This window comes from Colobus angolensis, unplaced genomic scaffold, assembly GCF_000951035.1.
Source record: "Colobus angolensis palliatus isolate OR3802 unplaced genomic scaffold, Cang.pa_1.0 Scaffold100, whole genome shotgun sequence".
In the NCBI taxonomy this organism is placed as follows: Eukaryota; Metazoa; Chordata; class Mammalia; order Primates; family Cercopithecidae; genus Colobus; species Colobus angolensis.
The window spans coordinates 3,142,053-3,165,263 of NW_012110920.1; the positions used below are offsets into that span (position 1 = coordinate 3,142,053).

Genomic DNA, 23,211 nt, shown 5'->3' on the forward strand with positions numbered 1-23,211 from the left:
GTATTGATATATGCCACAATGTGGATGAACCTCAAAAACATCATGTTAAGTCAAAGATGCCAATCACAAAAAGACCACATAACGCATGAAACCATTTATAGGAAATCTTCAGAATAGGCAAATCTAAAGACAGAAAATAGATTAGTGGTTGTCTGGGGCTCAGGAGGTGGTGATTGGGGAATGACTGCTAATGAGTACACAGTTTCTTTGGGGAGTGATGAAAATATTCTAAAATTAGATTATGGTGATGACGCACAATTCTCTAAATATACTTAAAAACCATTGAGTTGTACCCTTTAAATGGGTGGACTTTATGGTATGTAAGTTATCTCAATAAAGCTATTTAAAAAAGGAAAAAAAGGGTCAGGTAGGGTGGCTCATACCTGTAATCTCAGCACTTTGGGAGGCTGAGGCTGTAGGATTGCTTGAAACCAGGATTTCAAGACCAGCCTGGACAACATAGTGAGACCCCCATCTCTACAAAAAATAAAAACTAGCTGGGCATGGTGGCACGTGCTTGTATTCCTGGCTACTCTGGAGGCTGAGGCTAGAGGACTGTTTGAGCCCAGGAGTTCGAAGACACAGTAAGCTATCATTGTGCCACTGCACTTCAGTCTGGGATAACTATTAAATGGGGGGTGGGGGGGGGAAGAGAGAGAGAGAGAGACAGAGAGAGAGAGAGAGAGAGAGTCTATGCAGTGTGCTACAGAAAATAATTGGAGATTGGTTAGAGGTATGACTGGTACATTGATGAATTTTACTTTTTGATCAGATTGTGGTATGATGGTAGCATAATATGCTTCCTAATTTGGTCACACACACTTGCTATCCCTAAGAACTACAAATACTTACCTTAAAGAGTGGATGAGGTGCGTTGCCATCTCACTTTTTTACGGGATGGTGCTCTCCCTGGAAAGAAGGCAATAACAGGCCAGTGAAATAGCAGACATCTGAAGTCACACAGACCTGGCTTCAAATTCCAGTTCTTCCTCTTATTAGCTATAAGCCCTTATTAGCTATGAGTAAGAATTATATAACACACAATATAAAAGTGCCCAGTCCATAGTAAACATGGAATTTATGTGATATTCTTGGAATGTCCATCCTGACCAGTAAGATGACATTTTATCTCAAAACACAGCTGTGTCATGTTTTGCTACTGGTGCATCTCTAAAGATCTTCTCCACAGCCCTCTGCCCCCACCCCAAGTCCATTTGCCATCAATAACCTTACTTATTATCACTTTTTTTTTTTTTTTTTTTTGAGACGGAGTCTCGCTCTGCCGCCCAGGCTGGAGTGCAGTGGCCAGATCTCAGCTCACTGCAAGCTCCGCCTCCCGGGTTTATGCCATTCTCCTGCCTCAGCCTCCCGAGTAGCTGGGACTACAGGCGTCCGCCACATCGCCCGGCTAGTTTTTTGTATTTTTTTTAGTAGAGACAGGGTTTCACCGTGTTAGCCAGGATGGTCTCGATCTCCTGACCTCGTGATCCGCCCGTCTCGGCCTCCCAAAGTGCTGGGATTACAGGCTTGAGCCACCGCGCCCAGCCTTATTATCACTTTTTACAATGATGAGAAGACTCTGAGAATGGAAAAATAAGTCAATGGTAATACTGTGTTGGGAAGGATCTGAGTAGGAGGGAACCCGTCCCCTGGCTACCAGAAACACAGGACTAGAACAAGTAATACACACCTAGAATATAAGCCTGGATAACAACAGTGCAGGGGAAACGCTGTCCGCACCAGGACAGCTTTTATATGCAAGAATTTAGGTATTATAATCAGAAGCATTTCTAGAAACTATGAAATATTAGGGAAAAAAGCCAACACATTAGCCAACATTGTACTTTACATTTATGCAGATTTTAAACTCCATAGGCATCTCCTAGTAGTTGTGGGGGAAAATAATACTCTGTGCATGGCGTAATGGAAAAGAAAATGACTTAAAGGGCCAGGTGCAGTGGCTTATGCCTGTAATACCAGCACTTTGGAAGGCTGAGGCAGGTGGATTACCTGAAGTCAGGCGTTCGAGACCAGCCTGACCAACATGGTGAAACCCCGTCTCTACTAAAAACACAAAATTAGCTGGGGGTGGTGGCGCGTGCCTGTAATCCCAGCTACTTAGGAGGCTGAGGCAGGAGAATTGCTTGAACCCAAGGAGGTGGAGGTTGCAGTGAGCCATTGCACCCTTGCACTCCAGCCTGAGCAACAAGAGCAAAAACTCCGCCTCAGAAAAATAAAAAGGAAAGAAAACAAAATGAGCTAAGGAGCTAGGCTGCCTTATTTCACAACCTCGGCTCTGTCTTCTATGAAACCAGGGCAACTATTTAACCCCTCCATGTCTGAGTTTCCTCATGTATAAATGAAGTGACTAATAGTACCTAGCTTAGAAGGCCATTATAAGGATTCTAAAAGTTAATCTAAAGAGCTTAGGACAGTGTTTGGCACACAGCAAGCACTCAGTAAATTCATTCATTCAATAAATGTTTATTGAATATAGGTGTGGCTGCTGTTTTAGCTGATGAGAATGCTAAAGTCAGTGAAACAGACGAAATCTGTGGAGCTTTCTTCCTTGGGGGAGGAGGCCAGCAACAACAACGAATGCATACAGAGGAAGAGCAATGGAGTAAATTGTGTTCCCTCCCCTCCCAAATTCATATGCTGAAGCCCTAACTGCCAATGTGATGGTACCTGGAGATGGGGCATTTGGGAAATAATTAGATTTAGAACAGGTTATGAAGGTGGGGACTCGTGATGGGATTAGTGCCCTTTTAAGAAGAGAAAGAGCCAGGTGCAGTGGCTCATGCTTGTAATCTCAGCACTTTGGGAGGCCAAAGCAGGAGGATCGCTTGAGCCCAGAGTTTGAGACCAGTCTGGGCAACATGGTGAGACGCCATCTCTATTAAAAATTTAAAAAATTAGCCCAGTGTGGTGGCACACACCTGTAGTCTCAGCTACTTGGGAGGCTGAGGTGGGAGGTTGAGGCTGCAGTGAGCTATGGTTCTCACCAGTGCACTCCAGCATGGCAGACAGAGCAAGGTTGTCTCAAAATGAAAGAAAAAACAAGAGAGAGACACACACATCAGGGCTCTCTCTATGTCTTGTGAGGACACAGCAAGAAGGCAGCTGACTGCTATCTAGGAAGAGAACACTTACCAGGAACTGAAGCTGTCAGCATCTTTATCTTGGACTTCCCAACCTACAGAACTGTGAGAACTAAATGTCTGTTGTTTAACAGACATTTTGTCTATGGTATTTTGTTTGTTGCTGGTATTAGTTGATATTTTGGTATTGGTGTGTTGGTATATTTTAGTTTGTTGATATTTTGCTATCAGTAATCTTGCAGACTAATATAGATTTATATGTAAACATGTCTTTGAATAGGAACCTTGCAGAAGCCACATAGCTGGTTTTACTGATGCAAAGAGCCCTATGCTACAGTATGATGAGGTGAAGAGCCTACATTTCCTTTTCAGCAGTGGTACCCACTCTCCACAGTGTAGCCTTGGAGAAACCACCTGACTCTCATCTTAGATTCCTGCATCTGTAAAATGACGAACTAGGTGATACCCAAAATTTTAGATTCTGCCCATCTGATGGTTGGAATAACAGCCCACCTTCTAGGTCAATTACACACACAGGTGTGCTAATGCTTAGGGTGGCAGAGAGGGTGTCCTGCAAGTAGACACTGATTATCCTAACTGTAACTTTCAAATGGAAAATTAATTAAATCTCTAAATTTGGATTTGGCTTCCTAGTTAGCAGTGTTTCCTTCCTGGAAAAGAAATAGTATGTGTCAGACAGAACAGCCCCTTCTGATCAGTTTTTTCCTTCTTCCTTGCATTATTGTTAGCTCTGACTGTGCAGTTCTCCTGGTGTCTCTTCCTCTCCAGATAACAGCCTAGAAAAAGGAGCTTATGGTTTCCTGAGGTTCTTTTGATAAGTGGCTGACATTTGATTGAACTATTCTCATTTCACTTATTTTTCACTTCCACAGAAAAACTGTAGTGAGTATAACAGCACAAGGTAATCATTTTAAAATTATTCAGACATTTTATAAAATGTGATTCTGCTTCTCTCACCTCTGAAAGCTGTTCCTGGGGTGTCTTGGTTGCAAAGATTCATTCAAGTTCTTTTGCTTTTGGATTCTCCATATTCTCTGAGGAAGTGACTGCATCTAAGAATGTGTCCAAGGAAATATCTTATCACTTTCATCCTTTGATCCCTGGGCGCCTTTCACCGCCAGATATACCGAAGGAAACAAAAATCTTCTCTTAGCTCCCTGGTGCAGTGGAATTGAGGGATAACCACAAAGAATTCAGAGTACATCACATAATGGAACTGTCAGAAAGCTTATGATGGCAGAAACATATTTTCCTGGTGATGAGATTAGAAGGATCTTCATATAACCGTCAGATATGTTATTGTCACTTCTGAACAGTGCTTTTTATAGCAGATTGTTTCTCAAAAAGGAAATAGAAATGGTATTTTTTAATATGAAAAATATGTTCAATCTCATTATTAAGATAAATACAAATACAAATTATGAGGGGACTTAACAGATTGGCAAACATTAGAAAAGTGAACAACCTCCTCCGTTGGCATTCTTTTTTTTTTTTTTTTTTGAGATGGAGTTTCACTGTTGTTGCCCAGGCTAGAGTGCAATGGTACTATCTCAGCTCACTGCAAACTCCACCTTCCAGTTTCAAACGATTCTCCTGACTCAGTCTCCCAAGTAGCTGGGATTACAGGCGCCTGCCACTATGCCCCGCTAATATTTGTATTTTTAGTAGAGATGGGTTTTCACCGTGTTGGCCAGGCTTGTCTCGAACTCCAGACCTCGTGATTCACCTGCCTTGGCCTCGGGAGTATAATTTGCTGTATGGAGGGCAATCTGACAGTGTCTATCAGATTTTATAGTGCACAGAGCCTTGAATTTAGTAATTCTACTTTTAGGAACTTATCCCACAGATTTTCCAGACATGCTCAAAGATGTAGGTACAAATATTTTATTACAGTATTAATTTGTAAGAGCAAAAAACCAGTCCATGAGGAAGACTAGTACAATAAGTTAATAATCTAGAATATATCCATATAATGGAATACTATCAAAGAACAATTTTCACAATGCACTGTTAAGTAGGGGGAAAGGTGCAGAAACATATGTAAGGAGTTTCATTTGTTTAATATACAGTTAGTGACACAGGTTGCATCTGGGGAGGAAAAGTAGGAGTTTTTTGTTGTACACCTTTATCTTTCATGGTATCTCTTCTAAAAACTTTTGTACCATTTGTGTGTATTGTGTATTTTAAAAATTAATTTAAGTTTCAACAACTGTTATAGTGATGCAAAAAACCCTATAGAAATAATAGTTTATATTCATTTAATTTTGCTATATGTCAGGTACTGATTTTTCAAGGACGACCTTGTAAGATATGCACTATCATCCCCACTTCACAGGGGGAAAACTGTGGTAGAGAGAGGCTGAATAACTTGTACAAGGATTCATACCTAATCAGTAGCAGAGCTCAGATTTGAACCAAGGCAGCCTGTTTCCAGAGACCATACTTTATCCACCATTCTATACTGCTCTGAGATCACAGACCTTCATGATGAACTCTTAATTAGAGTGTAGCCAATAGGAAACTCAGATTAACTCAGATGTGCAAGTAATATCTCACTTCTTCATTTGCTTTTCACCTACTTAAATCTGACTCTGAGTCCCCACCCAGCTTGATTGGCAGAAATTGTAATCTCAGTCATTATTTGGACTCCTCACTGCAAGGGTTTTGCAAGGTCCTGGAGTCTTATATGGCGCCAAAGCCTGGCAGAGATTCTGCCAGTTGTCAATACATACTGGTTACAACTGACATGTCCATTGCAGTTCAGTACTCTCCTGTGGCCATATGTCGTCCTACTCACCCTCACTCATATACTGAAAACTTCTTTATATTCTTGGGAAATCTTCTCCTTTCCTTTTCCTGCTGCCTTCAAAGACATTGATAATACTACCTTCATTGAGTTCAGGTTTTATCTACAGACAGCTAGATCCTTCTGCAAAATATCTCTAAGGTAAGAAATTACTAAGGGCCTACCTAACTTACTTAGATCAAAGGGGTAGAGAAAGTACAGAAAGTAGACAAAGAAATTAATATTTAAATAGATTATCCTGCCACAGAGTCATAGCCATGAAAAACAGAGTAACTTTGGATTTGGAGCTTACCTCCTATCTCAAGTTTCCTTCTGCAAGTGTTGGACTTGCATGTTATGGAATGATGATTGTAATAAATAAATCATGCCTTCTATTGCTAGCAGATTTTGACTGAGATATAGGAAGTTAACAACTACAGTTTGAATGCAAAGGCAGACAGAGTACACTTTGCACAAGGGACAAAGAACTGATGGGGAAACAAGGACAGTCTCCCTTTACACCTTAAAAATCCTCAAATAAGAACTTGGCATCTGCTCAGCTAACTGACACATAAGTGCAGAAAAAAGACAAGATTGGAATCCAAGGAAGGAAATGTTAGAATCCAAGGGCCTGGAATCAAAGAGAATATATTTAAATAGAAACCAGGTTGATACCAGAACTTTGGGATGCCTAGAGTAGGCGGGAAAAAGATGTACGATCTAAGCATAGGATATTTTGAATACAGGAGCTTGGATAAGAGGTCTGTCCCAAATTCCATCTGCCACCAATGAAAGCAGAAAGGAAATATGTAATGAGAGCCAAGCCATGGGGAAATAGTCCAAGATGGGTGTGCCTCCTGTGTATTTAGTAATCATGTTGAGCTCAGCAAATCTGAGTCTCTTTATTCCTTGAGCTACTGTCCATTTTAATGAACAGGGAACATTCGATCTCAAGCAGCTTCAGAAACTCAATTTTCCCCCAGCCTTTATCTAGATTGTATAGAGGAAAAGGTATAGCTGCAGTACTGGTCGATATTTGCTTGTGAGAGCTCTTGGGCAGCTAATTCCTGGTCCTTTGCTCCACCTAGTGGATTTTCAGGCTAGTGAGACTCTGGAAAAGAGATCAGTGATCAGAAGGGTGTACATTTGCTGATACATAAGACTTACCAGTCAGTTTCTGGATTATCATCCATTTCTTTACTGATCCTATTCCATCCCAACATGTCCTTGTTTGAATTGATTGAAATCTTTTATTTATTTCCATTAATGCCAGATGTGTAGCTGTGAGTCATCAGAATCTAATGCATTCCTTTTCTCTCTTCTTAATATATCAATAACATTATATAATCAGGAGACCCATATCAGCACAGGAAAGCATATTCCACTTATAATTATATCCTCTGAGGGCCAAACTCAATCAAACCTCAACAGGGTCATTTAATTAAACAATGACCTACCTACTTAACACTTTGGGGACTCCTTTGAACAAGTAATTGGTTAAAGAGTCATAGGACTCTTTCTTAAGAAATTTCACATCCAATTATAAAAACAGATGAAATAACATTGGAAAGCAGGGCAACGCTGAAAAGTTTCAGGTAGAAGAGAATTCAGAGCTGACTCTTACACAATATCCATATGTGGAGTTAATGTTGGTTTAAGCCATTAGAGGTACAACATAAATTTGACAATCTATGCTTACTTTCTGGCTGACCATGCCCCTGTCAGCTACTAGCCTTAAAGGTCACCAAAGCATTATTCTTTATTCCTTACCTATATTTGATACTTAATTTTTGTTATGGATTGAATAGTGTCCCCCAAGTATTCATATGTTAAAGTGCTAACCCTCAGTCCCCCAGAATGTGACCTTATTTGGAGATAGGGTCTTTATAGAGGTAATCAAGTTAAAATGAGGTTGTTAGGGCATGTCTACTCCAGTATGACTGCTATCCTTATAAAAAAGGGACATTTGGAGACAGATGCACACAAAGGAAGAACACCATATGAAGATGAAGATGGCCCTCTACAAGCCAAGGAGAGTGGTCTGGAATGGATTCCTTCCTCACTTCCCTCAGAAAGAACCAACCCTGCTAATACCTTGATCTTGGATTCCCAGCCTCCAGAACTGTGAGAAGATAAATTTCTGTAGCTTAAGTCACCCAGTTTGAAGAACTTTGAATGGCAGCCCTAGTGAATTAGTTCAATTGCCTCTGGCAAATGAATTAGAAGCTCACTGCAAAAATGAAATTAATCCAAGTGCTAGAGTTGGACGGGATCTCAGAAAATGTATTGCTCAATCCCCTTGTTTTGAAATAAATGCCCAAAGTCACACAGCAAGTTGGTGACTTAGTCACTCTTTAAGCTCAAACTCTTTTAACTTTCAATCCATCAATGTTCTATCACAGTCTGCCAACTATTTCAAAGATGGTGGCAAAATCAGCCAGTGATGATGATTAGATCCAAAACTTTGTTGCAAATAATTTTTGGGGGAACTATATGCAAGCATAGGTCCTTCCTAATTATTTGCTAATGGAAGCATGTGCTAAATAGGATGCCTGCCAGAAGACTGATACCCAGCAGAATAGCTAGACAGGTAATTTGACCTCTGGCTGGGCCTGTAGGATCCATCATCCCTCCAGACAGGCACTTGGTTGTGGTAAAGATCTGGCTGTGGTTGGAAGGCTGCCCCATCCCACTGAGGATGATTCATCAGAGCAACTTAATCATCTATGGGTCAGAAGCTCAGGTTCATGTTAGCAGGGTAGGGGCTAAGGGAAAGAGAGTCTGAGTAATGCTTCACAGTGGGTGTGGGGACTTGTTATAATAGTAGGCACACTGTTGATTAAAGTACATGACAGAAGTAATTGCCAGAGATCCCAAACCAGCCATCACCTAGCATTACAGAGATGTACCTAACATCAGACAGAAAGCCTAGTTTCAACTCTGCAGTAGAGCCTTTGAAAAGTCTCCAGAAGTAATTGGCACTTAATCAATGCAATCATTATTACAGCACATGGCTACTGCAGCTTCAGGCCCTCTTGCAACTACTGAACTGCAAAAGAGGAGACTATGTCTGTCTAATTTTACCACCACCAACATTTGATTCACTGTCTCAGACTAGATAGGAGTGAACGTATTTTCACATGTATATATTTCAGAAATACAGGTTCACTGTCAATAAGAATTCAGTCTTGTATCTATGATGGTATAAACAGGGAGGGGCTTTAGAGGCTTAATCAGCATTAATTTTGATAGATAGCAAAGTACAATCTACAGCAGACTGCTAAGCATTTGCTTTTCATCTAATCTTCTCAACCCTCCATTCAGGATTTGGGGGAGTATGACTGTATCACTTGCTGAGATATGCAAGGCGCATATGCTGCTTGTAATTAAGGAAAAAAGAAATGTTGACTTTGCTCTTGGTCTTGCTTCATAAAGTGTTACCACTGGGCATCAAACTGGGTGTTTAAAGGAGAATACACCTCTCTTGCAGAGTAGACATGATTTTTAGGCCTAAGTCGTCTCTTCTTTTCCCAGCAGGAGTTCGTAGTTAACTTTCCACCACTCTGCAAAAGGCAATTAGAAAAAAGAAAAAGCCCAAGTTCCCCTCTCCACATCTTACAAAAGTCTTTCATGCATAATGGATGAGAGGAAATGGGGAGAAAGAAAAGAAACATCCTGAAATTTAAGGACCCGTAAATGTTTTCGTAGATGATGGTAGTCTCTTTCAGTGTTTTTCAAAGGATATTCCCAGATTACCCACTTCAGGATAACCTGCATTGTTGACAATGCAGATTGCCAGGCCTCATTAGGCCAGTATCAGAATTTACCGGACTAGGACCCTGGAATCTACATTGTTAGCAAGTGTCTCCAGGGATTCCTGTATACACTGAAATGGAGCGTACTCATCTATCTTCCATACGTCTAAACATTGCCGTGCTCAGTATCTCCCTCCCTACACCTCTCCCTTGTTAATCAAATCAAGTCTCTCATCTTTAAATGTCTTTTTGTATGCAGCTGGCTCTCAAATTTATATCTACAGCCCACACCTCTTCCCTAAAACTCCAGAATCCTATACCTTACTGCCTGATTGACATTTAATAGGCATATTCAAAACCAAATTCTTGAATTTTCTCTCCAAACTTGTCCTTCCTCATCTCCATAAATAGCACCATGATTACCATAAAACCTTGAAGTCACTGTTGACTCCATCCTTGGCATCTTCCTCACTTTCTCTCATATTCATTTCCAATCCATCAGAATACTGTCAGCTCTACTTTCAAAATATGCCGCAAATCTTCCTCTATCTCGAAGACCAGATAGGAGGCTGCTATCAAAATATGATATTTTGATTATATTTTATATACTATATTATAGACTTGATATATTATATTATATTGTATACTCACAGCTACACAGTTGGCATTAGTGGAAATAAATGAAAGATTTCAATCAATTCAAACAAGGACACATTGGGATGGAATAGGGTATCGTCAGTAAAGAAACTGATGATAATCCAGAAACGGACTGGTAAGTCTCATTTATCAGCTAATGTACACTCTTCTGATAGCAGCCTCTTATCTGGTCTCACTGCATGCTTTCTGTGTCAGCCAGAATTCAGTTGCAGATAACAGAAGCCATTCTAGCTATTTGAAGCAGAAAGGGATTCAAAACAGTTGTGGTAGATTGATGTTACAAAAATCCTTCCTGTTTCACACACCTTTTTGCAATGTGTCTTTGCCACAACTCCCATAAAGAGATGAAGTCTATTTTCCTCTCCTTATAAATCTGGGCTAGCCCTTGGTTTAATTCTGACCAATGGACTGAAGCAGAAGTGATGCTGTGTCACTTCCAGACCTAGCCTTTAGAGGCTTTACGGCTCCCACTCTCCCTTTTAGAAGAAGGCAGCCATCCCGTAAGGAAGCTCAGGCTAGGTTACTGAATGATGAGAGACCATAGGAGAGAGAGGGCTCAGCCTTTCAAGGCATCCCTGCCAAAATCCTAGACATGCAAGTGAGACAACATAGGGCCACTGACAGCTGAATACAACCACATATGTGTGGCCAGGGAGGATCAGCAGAATTTCCCAGACAAATTAAGTTTTTGGGATGCTTGTTACACAGCAAGAGATAACTGAAATGTCACTAAATTTAAGGATTGCAAAACCACTGGAGGGTTGGTGGGGCAGGCTGTAAATGTGGCCTCCAGGAATGACTCACAGAATAATACTGCAGAACTGGCCTGTTAGAAGAATCGCCGCTCCTGCCATGGTCTGGAAGCTAAGGATCAAGAAGCCATCAACCGCTTTCTAGCTTCAGAAACACACTATCTTAGTCATGCTCTGGACATCAGGAAGTCTCTACAAGTCTGTTGGCTCCAGAATCATACCACAGAGCCATTTTAGATAGCAAAATGAATAAACTGCCATGATCACCTTTTCCCCACTAAAGTTCGTTCTGAAATCAAGACTTATGCAAATACATATAACTAGCAAAAAGTAAATTATGTATCAACCTCTAGCTGCAAGACAGTCTTTTTAGCTGTTTTATTTTTTATGTTTATTTTTTGTGGCAGGGTCTTGCTCTGTTGCCTAGGCTGGAGTGCATTGGTGTAAACATAGTTCACTGTAGCCTTGAGCTTCTGGGCTCAGACCATCCTCTCACCTCAGCCTCCCATGCGGTTGGGACCACAAGTGTGTGTCACCACGCCCTGCTAATTTCTTGATTTTTTATAGAGACTGGGGTCTCACTTTTTTGCCCTGACTGGTCTCGAACTCCTGGGCTCAAGCGATCCTCCTGTCTTGGCTCCCCAAAGTGTGGGATTAACAGGAGTGAGCTACTGCACCCAGCCCACTTTTAGCTTTTTGACCTAGGCACTGTGGGAAGACACAGAAGAAAGAATTTTTTAAAAAATGCTTTGTTTGCTATGTAACACTCACAATAGTGTTCACACAAAAGAGATGCTCATTAAATATTTGTTAAATGACTGAACTAAAGTTTGATAAAGCAAAAGCATAATTTAGAAATGACTGTCTCTAGTTATCCCAAAGTATGAAATTCTGTATGCCTAAAACTCTGTTTCTATAATTCCCTTTTATAAATATATTCTGGAATATCAAGAAAGATCTAGGATTCAGGATTTTTTTTTCAGCCTAGTATTTACCATCTTTACTATCAGTGTACAACCATCCCAAGTCAGACATGCTGGGTCTATTTGTTTTGTTTTGTTTTGTAATACATTTTAGTTGGAAAAGCTGAATTTGGGAGAATGGGAAGAAGGTTTTGAAGGGCAAGTCCTTCAATCATTTCTGCTTCCTATGGCTTTGGCCACCCTCTCCCTTTGAGGGCTTGTTCTTCAGGATACTGACAGCTTGATTTCTCTGGGTAATGTCACACAAAGGAAATTAGCTCAGTATGTCTTCTACTGAATTCCATCTGTAGCTCAATGTTTGAAGGTATTTGTGAACATGACTACAGAGCAGTTTTGATAAGACAAGGCAATGTTCCAGTCTCTGAGAATATTTTCCCCAAAGAACCATTTTTTAAAATACCACTGAACAGCCTGAAAATCCACCCACACATGAGCAATCTCCTGCAATATACAGAAAGCTTTTCAGGTGTCACAGCCATAATAGCAGGTGGTTCCTTTGGGTAGAAAAATTATGGCAAGAATATAGCAACAGAAAGCAAACTGTTTTGATATTCTGGGTACAACTTTCCCCAAGTGAATCATTCCCATATGCCTACTTTTACCATGGGCGCCTTTCCAGAGGAAGTGATTCGTGTGAACGGAGGTGTAGAGATGCATTCTGGTGGGCACACTTCAATGGTACCCGTATTTAGCAGATCCAATTAATCATCAGCTATTTGTCAACCCATTCCTCTGTAAGCCTCAAAATGCAAAATTCGAATATGAATTTGATACCTATTTTTGCTTTCCACATAACAAATACATAATCTTGTTAGGAAGATTCAGTAGTGCTCATTTAAGGCAAGGCTGCTTCTGAAATTTCATATAAATAGATTTTTAAATACAAGCTTATAAAGAAGGCTGAGATTAGAGCAATTTGCAAAAGGCAGTCATTTAATTCACTTTTTATTATGAAATATTTGAGACATATAAATAGCTTAAAGAGCTTATTTACTCTGCTGTAAACTTTTGTTGCTTGTAAGATAAAAATCTGGACTAGTAAAAAAGACTTTGTTTCTAGATAGAACAGCAAAGTTGCAAATTAGGAGTTTTGCATAATTTTTTTTTTTCTCTATAGTATATAAGACTAGCATTTTTATTGTTTACAGATAAACCGAATCTCCCTTAGTGAAAAGGGACTTGTTGTTGCCCCCATCTCCATTTAAAACAAAAATCAACTAAGGTCTAATAGGAAAAGACGCGTACAGGAAGATTGCTAATGGAAAACTTTAATTTTTAAATTTTGTTTGTATTTAATTTTAAAATTTTTATTTGTTCATTTTATTTATTTGAATGGAAGACAACTGCATTGAAAAATAAAAAGAGCCCGGCACAGTGGCTCACACCTGTAATCCCAGCACTTTGGGAGGCTGAGGCGGGCGGATCACTTGAGGTCAGGAGTTCAAGACCAGCCGGGCCAACATGGTGAAACCCTGTCTCTACTAAAAATACAAAAAAATTAGCTGGGCACTGCGGTGTGTGTCTATAACCCAGCTACTCAGGAGGTTAAGGCAGGAGAATTGCTTGAACTCAGGAGGTGGAGGTTGCAGTGAGCTGAGATCACACCACTGCACTTCAGTGTCTAGGTGACCGAGCAAGACTCCATCTCAAAAAAAAGAAAAGAAAAGAAAAAAAGAAAAGGAAAGCACAGTCATTAAGCTACTTAATTCTGGCCTCTCCAAATCTTAGAGTGGTGTCATTTGTTAGCTGGGTGACCATGAACAAGTTCTTTAACCTCTCTGTGTCTCAGTTTCCTGATCTCTGTGGGGAGGATAGGATCCATCAGTTAGGGGTTAAATGTGAAGCACTTGGAATAATGCCTGGCACACAGTAAACGCTCTATCAATGGTAACTCACTTTCTTCTTTACCATCAACTAGAAAGTCGGCTCCAGGTGAGAGCAGAGACTTTTACTTAGTTCTGTATCCCCAGCATCTATTTTGACCATAGTAGGCACTGAATAAATATTCGTTGAACTAATTGATTAATGAAAAATAACTGGGCTTTGAGATTGAAAGTCAAATAAAATTTTTTCTAAGTTTTATAGCTAGTGAGGGAAAAATAGACAGCAGTTTAGAGTGAGGGAGGTAGAAGAAAACCTTAAACTAAGATGAGAAGCCTAATTGAAGTTCAGATTTTTCCAACTCTCTGGGTATTGCAACCAGGATTTTCTTTCTTAATTTGCTCATTTATTTATTTACTTATTATTGTTATTTTTTTAAACAGGGTCTTATTTTGTCACCCAGGCTGGAATGCAGTGACACAATGACAGCTCATTGTGGCCTTGATGCCCCGGCTCAAGTGATCCTCCCACCTCTGCCTCCCAAGTAGCTGGGACTACAGGCACGCGCCACCACACCTTGCTAATTTTTAAAATTTTTGTAGACACTAGGCCTCACTTTGTTGCCCAGGCTGGTCTCAAACTCCTGGCCTCAAGTGATCCTCTGGCCTCAGCCTCTCAAAGTATTGAGATTACAGACGTAAGCCACCATGCCTGGCCTCTTTCATAATTTGTAAAATGGGAGATAGCTCCCAAGGTTATTCTGAGGAGTAAATGACACTGTATGTGAAAACTCATAATAAACCGTAAAGGAATATATAAAAAACATGATATTGTTAATTTCTATCTCAGTAAGTTTTTTCATTGGATGACAATAAAGGGATTCTTTGAGAGTGTTGGAAAAAGGAATCTTTAGCTAAAGATTTCAGTACTAAAAATATTCAACCCCAGAGGTACCACAGACATAGACTAATTCTTTCCATCTGTGCAGTTTAGGGTAGATTTGGCATACACTCAATACCAGGCAAGAAAGAAACTATGGTTTAGGCTGCTTTTAAAGTTAAAAAAAAAAAAAGAAAAGGAAACTATTTCCTTTTATAAGCAGGAATGTTAAATAGGGAAAGCTTTCATCGAGCAATTCACTACTGAATCAAGACTATATGATCCGTATTCTCACCTACTTCCCCTCACTCCCTATTTGCATTGTGGTTAGTTAGTTGTTTTCTAGATCATGGTTTATATATCATGGTCACTTCCTCACTAAAGTTAAACAATATAGATTATTCTTGACCAGCCACATGTGACTCAGAGGCCAAAAGAGCATTCTTCTTGGGTAATCTCTCTAAATTACTAATATTTAAGGACCTGGTTTTCAGAGCCATTGATTATATAAAATTTATGTCTTTAAGATTAGGCCCCACCGAAGATGCCTCCTCGGAGGCTAAGTTTGAGGTTGAGAAACTAGCTTAAGGAGAAAGATAAAGTAGCAGAAATGTCATGGCGGGTGAGCTGATGACTCACTGCCCCTTCCTTGAACTGCAGGAATGACAAAATGGAAAAGGGGGAGGGGGGAAAAAAAGGCAATGCTTCACTGCAGACTAGAGGCTCCATGAAACCCAAGAAATTCCGAGAACTTGAAGAACTACATGGGTTCTTAGGGTAAAGGCAGTTAAGTTTAATTTCCATGACCAAGTTGTTAAGTGCATCAAAGAAAGGACATTAGGAAAGCTAAACTTGATTATACTTTACCATCAGAGCCATCATCCTCAATCTGATCATTTTATTCTTCTGCTTAAAAACTTCAATAACTCCCCATTGCTACTGGACCAAGTCTAAACTTACAATCATATAGAATATTCTTCATAACGTATAACCTTCCTTGTTAACCTCACCTTGTAATTAATTCTTTTTTTAAGAAACAGTTTATTTGTTTATTTTTTAACTTTTGAGACAGGGTCTTGCTCTGTCACCCGGCCTGGAGCAGAGTGGTCCAATCATGGCTCACTGCAGCCCCAGCCTCCTGGGCTCAAGTGATCCTCCCACCCCAGCCTCCCAAGTACCTGGGACTACAAGCCTATGCCATCACCCTGGGCTTATTTTTGTATTTTTTGGTAGAGATGGGTTCCCACTATCTTGCCCAGGCTGGTCTCAAACTCCTGGCCTCAAGCAATCCTTCCTCCTCAGCCTCCCAAAATGCTGGTATTATAGGCACAGGTCACCATACCTGGCCAAATTAATTCTTATTACATATCTTGGAAGGTATGGGGACAACTTAGAACTTCCCAAATAAGCAAGATACTTTTAAATTCCCATCAATTTGTTTACACTATTCCCTCTGCTCAAAACTCTCATCCCAGCTGGCAACTCCTAACTCCTTTAAAGCCTGCCTCAAGTATCATTTCTTCTCAGTAACTTTCTCAACTCCCATTCTCCCCTGCTACTCAGAATGATTGCTCTTTCATCTCTGGAGTCATAGCACTTAAAGCAAGCCTTTGTTAAATCACTAAACCCAATGAATTAGATGGACTCATAGAGTTCTATCCTCTCCTCAACTTACTATGTACTCCCTGAAGGCAAGTGTGAGCATGTCATTGTATAATTCTTGCCACCCTATTGGAGAATAATACAGGTACATTGAATTGAATCAAATATTAAAAGAGGACCAAAGAATAGATGGATCTTCTAGGCCTAGGAGTTGTAATAGGAGTAGAAGATGTATCCTAAATCCACATATGTGATTCTGCTTTGGTCTTACCAGAGTGAATGTAATTTGCTTTTATTTAAAACAGTGTTGACAGGCTGGGCGCGGTGGTTCATGCCTGTAATCCCAGCAGTTTGGGATGCCAATGCGGGAGGATCACCTGAGGTTGGGAATTCGAGACCAGCCTAACCAACATGGAGAAACTCCATCTCTACTAAAAATACAAAATGAGCTGGGCGTGGTGGTGCATATCTGTAATCCCAGCTACTCGGGAGGCTGAGGCTGGAGAATCGCTTGAACCCAGGAGGTGGAGGTTGCGGTGAGCCGAGATCGCGCCATTGCACTCCAGCCTGGGCAACAAGAGTGAAACTCAGTCTCAAAAAACAACAACAACAAAAAACCAAAACAAAACAAAAGCAAAAAACAAAAACAAAAAACAGTATTGGATTCACACTCATGCCTGTAATCCCAACACTTTGGGAGGCCGAGGCGGGTGGATCACTTGAGGCCAAGAGTTCAAGACCAGGCTGGCCAACATGGCAAAACTGCTTCTACTAAAACTACAAAAATTAGCTGGGCATGGTGGTGCATGTCTATCGCCCCAGCTACTCAGGGGTGCTGCTGAGGCATGAGAATTGCTTGAACCCTGGAGGCGGAAGTTGCAGTAAGCTGAGATCACATCACTGCACTCCAGCCTGGGTAACAGAGTGAGACCCTCTCTCAAAAACAAAATCAAAACCAAAACCAAAAAACAAAAAACAAAAAACCCCACAAACCAGTGTCATTTCGCCAGGTGTGGTGCATGCCTGTGGTCCTAGCTACAGGGGAGGCAGAGGCAGGAGGATCGCTTGAGCCCAGGACTTCGAGGCTGCAGTGAGCCGTGATCACACCACTGCACTCCAGCCTGGGCAACAAAGCAAGACCCTGTCTCTAAAGAAAACAACAACAACAACAATAACAACAAAAACCCTCAAACCACACTAGTGTCATGAATATATTTCTTTAGATACAACTTTATTAATCAGTTTTCTGTTTACAATTGGCTTTCCCATAATCCAGTTAGCCAAAGGTAGTTGAGTAATTTGAAATATTCCCCAGCTGGAGTAGAATCACATTTGGGGCTTGCTTCAATCAGTGCACCTCTGTCTTGCTTTTGCTCTTCAGAGAGACCCTCGGTCAACCATAGCCTTTGAAGGCGTGAGCTGAACGGAAACCAGACGAACTCTATTGAATTTTAAACTTGCCACATTTCCTATTCTAGTATTAAACTTTTCTTCTCTAGTTGAACAAGTTAACCAAAGAAGTATATATATATTTTTCTCTTATAGATTATGCCCACCTAAGAACTTGAGGTTAAAACACACATACATACACCACCCCCCCCAAAAAAAAAACCAAATCACCAAATTATTCCATGCTCATTTTATTGGTTCTTTTGATGGCCTTCTGTCAGTGTTAATGGTTGGTGTGAAAGACTTTCGGAAAAGTTTTCCAGGTGGGAGTAATAGCATTTCCTGAAGCACCTTTTATCTTGGTTTGTGGCAAATGATTCTTTCAATGCCCTCAGGTCACTTATACCCTAAGACCCTGCATGAGTTTATTCAACCTTCAAATCAGTCACTTCTGCCCTCATCTAGGGCACATACCAATGTAGTTAGTTACCCAGCAGGTATCCTGGCTATGTAAGACCATAAATAATTCACATGAGCAGGAGGTTTTGGAGTCAGTCTTCTATCTGAGTACTCTGACCGGTTATGCTACCTTAAGCAAGTTACTTAACTTCTCTCTGTCTCACCTGATTTACCAGTTAAAAAAAAAAAAGGATTAATAATGGTACCTACCTCATAGGTTTGTTGTGTGGAGTTAAATGTCTAAAGCACTTAGAACAGCCTCTGGCATATGGTAAGTATTCAATAAACATTAGCCTTATATTCTATACTTTAAGTACTATTTCTTTATGCTTTTACATATGATAAGTGGGTATAATAAAAAATTAAAGGAAGAATGGTCATTTTTAGAAAAAACTTTATTTGCAAAACCACAACTCAGTCTGCTTTGGTATTGACAAAATCCCTACAACTGAGATATTAAAGAGATATATTTATTTTAGCTTTAAATGAAACCAGAATCCAACACTACCCTACTTTCCTATTCCTTTGTGGCTCTGAGCACAGCTTTAAAAAAACAAAACAAAACAAAGCAAAGCAAAGCGAAACAGCTCTTTATAATGTACAATGGCTTAAGCAAATCGCTTCTTTAGTTTTTTTTCGATTTAAGATTTAGGACAGCCTACTCATCTAAAATTCGCTATTTACAGAGAAAGTCCTAGGGAACAGGATAACTTATTTAGGTTTAGCTCTCATCATACAGTATCCATAATGGCTTTAGAAGAATGTAAATAAATAACATTGGTAAACAGTGTACACTGATATTTTCTGACAAATTCATTTATCTAACATCATGCTGAGCAGTCAAGAGGATTCCTCCATATATTTTAAATTTTAATTTATTCTATTTCCTGATTCACAAACTCTTGCTCCATATTAAAGCAGTTATCACCAATAGAACCTATGAGAACCAGTGCCCATGGAAACCTAACAGCTTGTTTTTTAAATCTCCTATTCAAATTCGGTTGAGCTTGATATATGCATGGTTGAAATATGCGTGGGCACTAGGCCTTTATTCAGGAATGTAAAATTAATGGTATCTGGTATCAAGTTGTAAGAAAAACTCCCCCAGATTGGGAGATAACTGAGTGATATGTGAAAGAATCTTCTCCTGTCTGAATTTAAGAATACACCTACACTGGGCAGAAGAAGGTCAGGGAGAGGAAGTTTAGAAGTAGAGGAAAAGCACAACTCCACTGGCTTCAGTCAAACTGAGGTAATTAATTAGAGACAGAAAATAAATAAATCAACAAATGCCCCATTTTTGTTTTCCAAAAAAGATCACTGGCAAACTAACAATTTTAAAGTTGACCCATTAATATATTTTTAAATAGAAAAAATCTGTATATCATATATATCATAATTTCATTCATCTAATACACTCCTCTGCTGAGATATTTAACACATCTTCATCTGTACTCTCTTCTATCTCTGGCAAGTTGCCCCAGAGTAGGACGTTTACACCTGAAAATAAAAAGTCATAAAATTATTTAATGCTCACTACTGTTATAACTCAGAACAGAAATTATGAAACTTTACATGTTAATATTCTTATATAAACCATAGTGTTAGCAGTAAAAAGAGTAGCTATTAAAGAATGTACTGCAAATAAAATTATCTAATATTATCCATCTAGGACATAAACTTTATTTATTTATTTTGAGACAAGTTCTCTCCTGTTGCCCAGGCTGGAGTGCCTGGCAGGATCATGGTTCACAATCACAGCTCACTGCAGCCTGAACCTCCAGGGCTCAAGTGATCCTCCTACCTCAGCCTCCCAAGTAGCTGGGATTACAGGCATGTACTACCACACATGGCTAATTTTATTTTGTAGATCCAGGTTTCCATTATGTTGCCCAGGCTAGTCTCAAACTCCTGGGCTCAAGTGATCCTCTCTCGTTGACCTCCCAAACTGTTGGGGATTACAGGCACGAGCCACCATGCCTGGCAAACGCTTTTTTTTAAGGGGTAGGACATAAACATTCTTTAAATCCTTTTAAGCAAGGGCTTGAAATCTAGAATTTTACAGCTCAAAAGGCTCTCAGGAGTCCATTTACTCAAACCCTGCCTCCAGCTGCATTATACCATAATCACTATACACTGATAATTTTCTGATCTATTTTAATGATGTTTAAGAATGGAGATCACACAAGATCCTTTTAGATTAAGTGCCTCTTTGGAGGGTTCAGGGAAAAGTCCTGAATAAGTCTCCTCATCCCTTCAATAAGCAGAGAAGTAGCTGGTGCCATTTTTCTGATTCAGAAAAAAAGCAAGGGTTCAGAGCCAGTTATAATATGAACTGCAATCCTTGATACCAGTGGGTTTCAGTCCACAGGCAGAGGTGTAACCTAAACTTTAGGGCCAGGTTGCAGCAGTCACTATAATAAACAAAAGAATAATCAAAAACTTCAGTGAGAAAGAATAGTCAGATTTCATACTGAAGAATGCAGCATGGGTATACAGTAAATGACTAAACATACAGTAGAGGATAATGACAAGTTTATTACTCTGGGCATATATAAATTATAAGTTAAAAGCACTAAATGGAAAATAACTGACCTCTAGGATAGCCAATTAACTTCACAAGGAAAGAAAATCTTTATTTTATTTTATTTTTTTTTGAGTCGGAGTCTCGCTCTGTTGCCCAGGCTGGAGTCGAGTGGAGTAATCTTGGCTCACTGCAACCTCTGCCTCCCAGGTTCAAGTGATTCTCATGCCTCAGCCTCCTGAGTAGCTGGGACTATAGGCGAGTGCCACCATGCCCAGATAATTTTTGTACTTTTAGTAGAGATGGGGTTTCACCATGTTGATCAGGGTGGTCTTGAACTTCTGACCTCAGGTGATCCCCCTGCTTTGGCCTCCCAAAGTGCTGGGATTACAGATGTGAGCCACCACGCCTGGCCAGAAAAACAAATCTTAAGCTGTCCAGTTATCAGTGTGGACACAAAGAGGACCCAGCAATTCAGGATACCCACTCCATACACACTGAGATAGCAGCCACATGGTGGAATGGAATGAGCCAGTGTTTGGAGATTTGGTTTGAATCCAGTGTTCACCACTGCTAGTACACCATGCATGGTTTTACTACAAATGCATGTAACACAGATAATATACATTATTGTTTTGAGGATTTAAATTTTGTATAGAATGTTATTACACTACACATTGTTTTATAATTGGCTTTTTCACTCATTATGTTTTTGAGGTTAATCTATGTTGACTTGTTTAGATTTTGCTCATTTATTTTTACTTCTGGAGATTATTGCATTTTATGAATTTTAAAAAATGTTGCAAATAGAGCCCATTGCTCATCCCTTCCTCAGTTGCCCATCTTGCATAGGTGGTTCATGGAGACATGCACAGGGATGTGTAATGTGACATTGTTGAAACAGTAGAAATAATCAACTGTTTACCTTGACTGAGGGAGATACTGTAATCTAATCTGGCAAGAAGTTAGCATGTATTTGATGCTGACAGGGATACAGATGTGTATCTTATTATTTTCTATAATCTTTTTGTCTTTGAATTGCTTATAATAAAAAACGCTACCCCACCCCCACCCCAAGAATGAATGGTGTTCTGCTCCTGGTAAATGTCATGGAAGAGCTGACAGGAAGAGCTGTAAGGAATTGCGAGGCAAAAATCAAAGTGAAAATTAGAACCCATAAACGTAAATGGAGGGCTGAAGCCATTTTGCCTCTGAGGGCATTTGCCAATTTCAGGAAATTTGAGCTGAGGTTTCCCAAGGCTCCTCCAGAAAGTCCTGGGAAATCAGGTCTCCGTATGAAGACTAGCCTAGAAAACGGACCTCCGGGAGTCCTTTTCAGTTTAAACATTCTAGAATTTATAAAGCTTGTCTATGCATTCCTTTGACACTGCTGGCTCAGGTGATTCAAGGACAGTTGTGACGCCATTAGAAACTTGCTTTGATACCAAGCATCTAGAAAATCTTGCTTGAAATCACAATATTAGGGTTACAAAGCAGAAGCTTGATATTCTTGGAGTCAGTACTCAGAGACATGAAGCTGCTCAGCACAATTGGTTCAAAGGAGGAAAAATAAACTAAGAGATTGGATCTGACAGAAGCAGCACCTTCCTTTCTCTGTTAAGAAGGGAGGAAGGAAATCCTGTGATACATCTGTTTCTTATGGATTAGATTCAGTGCAAATGGAGGAACGCGGGGCTTTTATCTTTGAAAAATTGACCAATATTAAAAAGTAAATCAAACTTGAAAAATCTCCACCCTGTGTTTTGAATCTTGTAAAGCAGGAAAAATACTATCAAAGCAGAAACTTCCTTTAATGTGTCCCATGGGCAACACAAATATAAAACTGGAGGCTTAAATTAGGAGACTGTATTCCACTTAGGGGAGTTCAGATAAGTCCTTACATGAAAATGGCCTTCTTAACATACCAAACTTTTAAATTAAGACCCCATAAATGATAGATTGAGAGCCACAGTTGAATCTCAGATGAAAAAAAAAATCAAATCTATAAAAATCTAAGCATAATTGGAGGATTTAAAGACTCTTGAAAACCTAGCTTGCAATTCATGATCTTTTGGTCTGTGAAGGCAAATCATATATTTAAAAATACATTTAAGTTCTAAAGGAGACTAAAACATGCATTTAGGAACCTAAGAATGCTAGTGTCGACTTAGATTGTCAAGTTCCTTAAAGTCGGCTGGCGAGGTGTCTCAGGCCTGTAATCCCAGCATTTTGGAGGCCGAGGTGGGCAGATCACTTGAGGACAGGAGGTCGAGACCAGCCTGGGCAAAATGGCAAAAACCAGTCTCTACAAAAAATACAAAAAATTAGCCAGGGATGGTGGCACACACCTGTGGTCCCACCTATTGAGAAGGCTGAGGTGAGAGAATTGCTTGAGCCTGGGAGGTCGAGGCTGCAGTGAGACGAGATTGTGCCACTGCACTCCAGCCTGGGTGACAGAGCAAGACCCTGTCTCCAAAAAAAAA

The 23,211-nt window shown here is 40.0% G+C and overlaps 1 protein-coding gene across 2 annotated transcripts in view; it reads right to left on the minus strand.

Annotated features, from left to right (window-relative positions):
• Positions 1–18,507: 18,507 nt before the first annotated feature.
• The window catches only part of FAM72A (family with sequence similarity 72, member A), a 15,895-nt gene continuing 11,191 nt past the window's right edge, over positions 18,508–23,211 (minus strand). For both annotated transcript variants that reach the window (XM_011937413.1, XM_011937405.1), the window contains exon 4: positions 18,508–19,704. In XM_011937413.1, the coding sequence (XP_011792803.1) occupies positions 19,610–19,704 (95 nt within the window). In that variant the 3' untranslated portion in view covers positions 18,508–19,609. The remainder of the gene's footprint in view (positions 19,705–23,211) is intronic.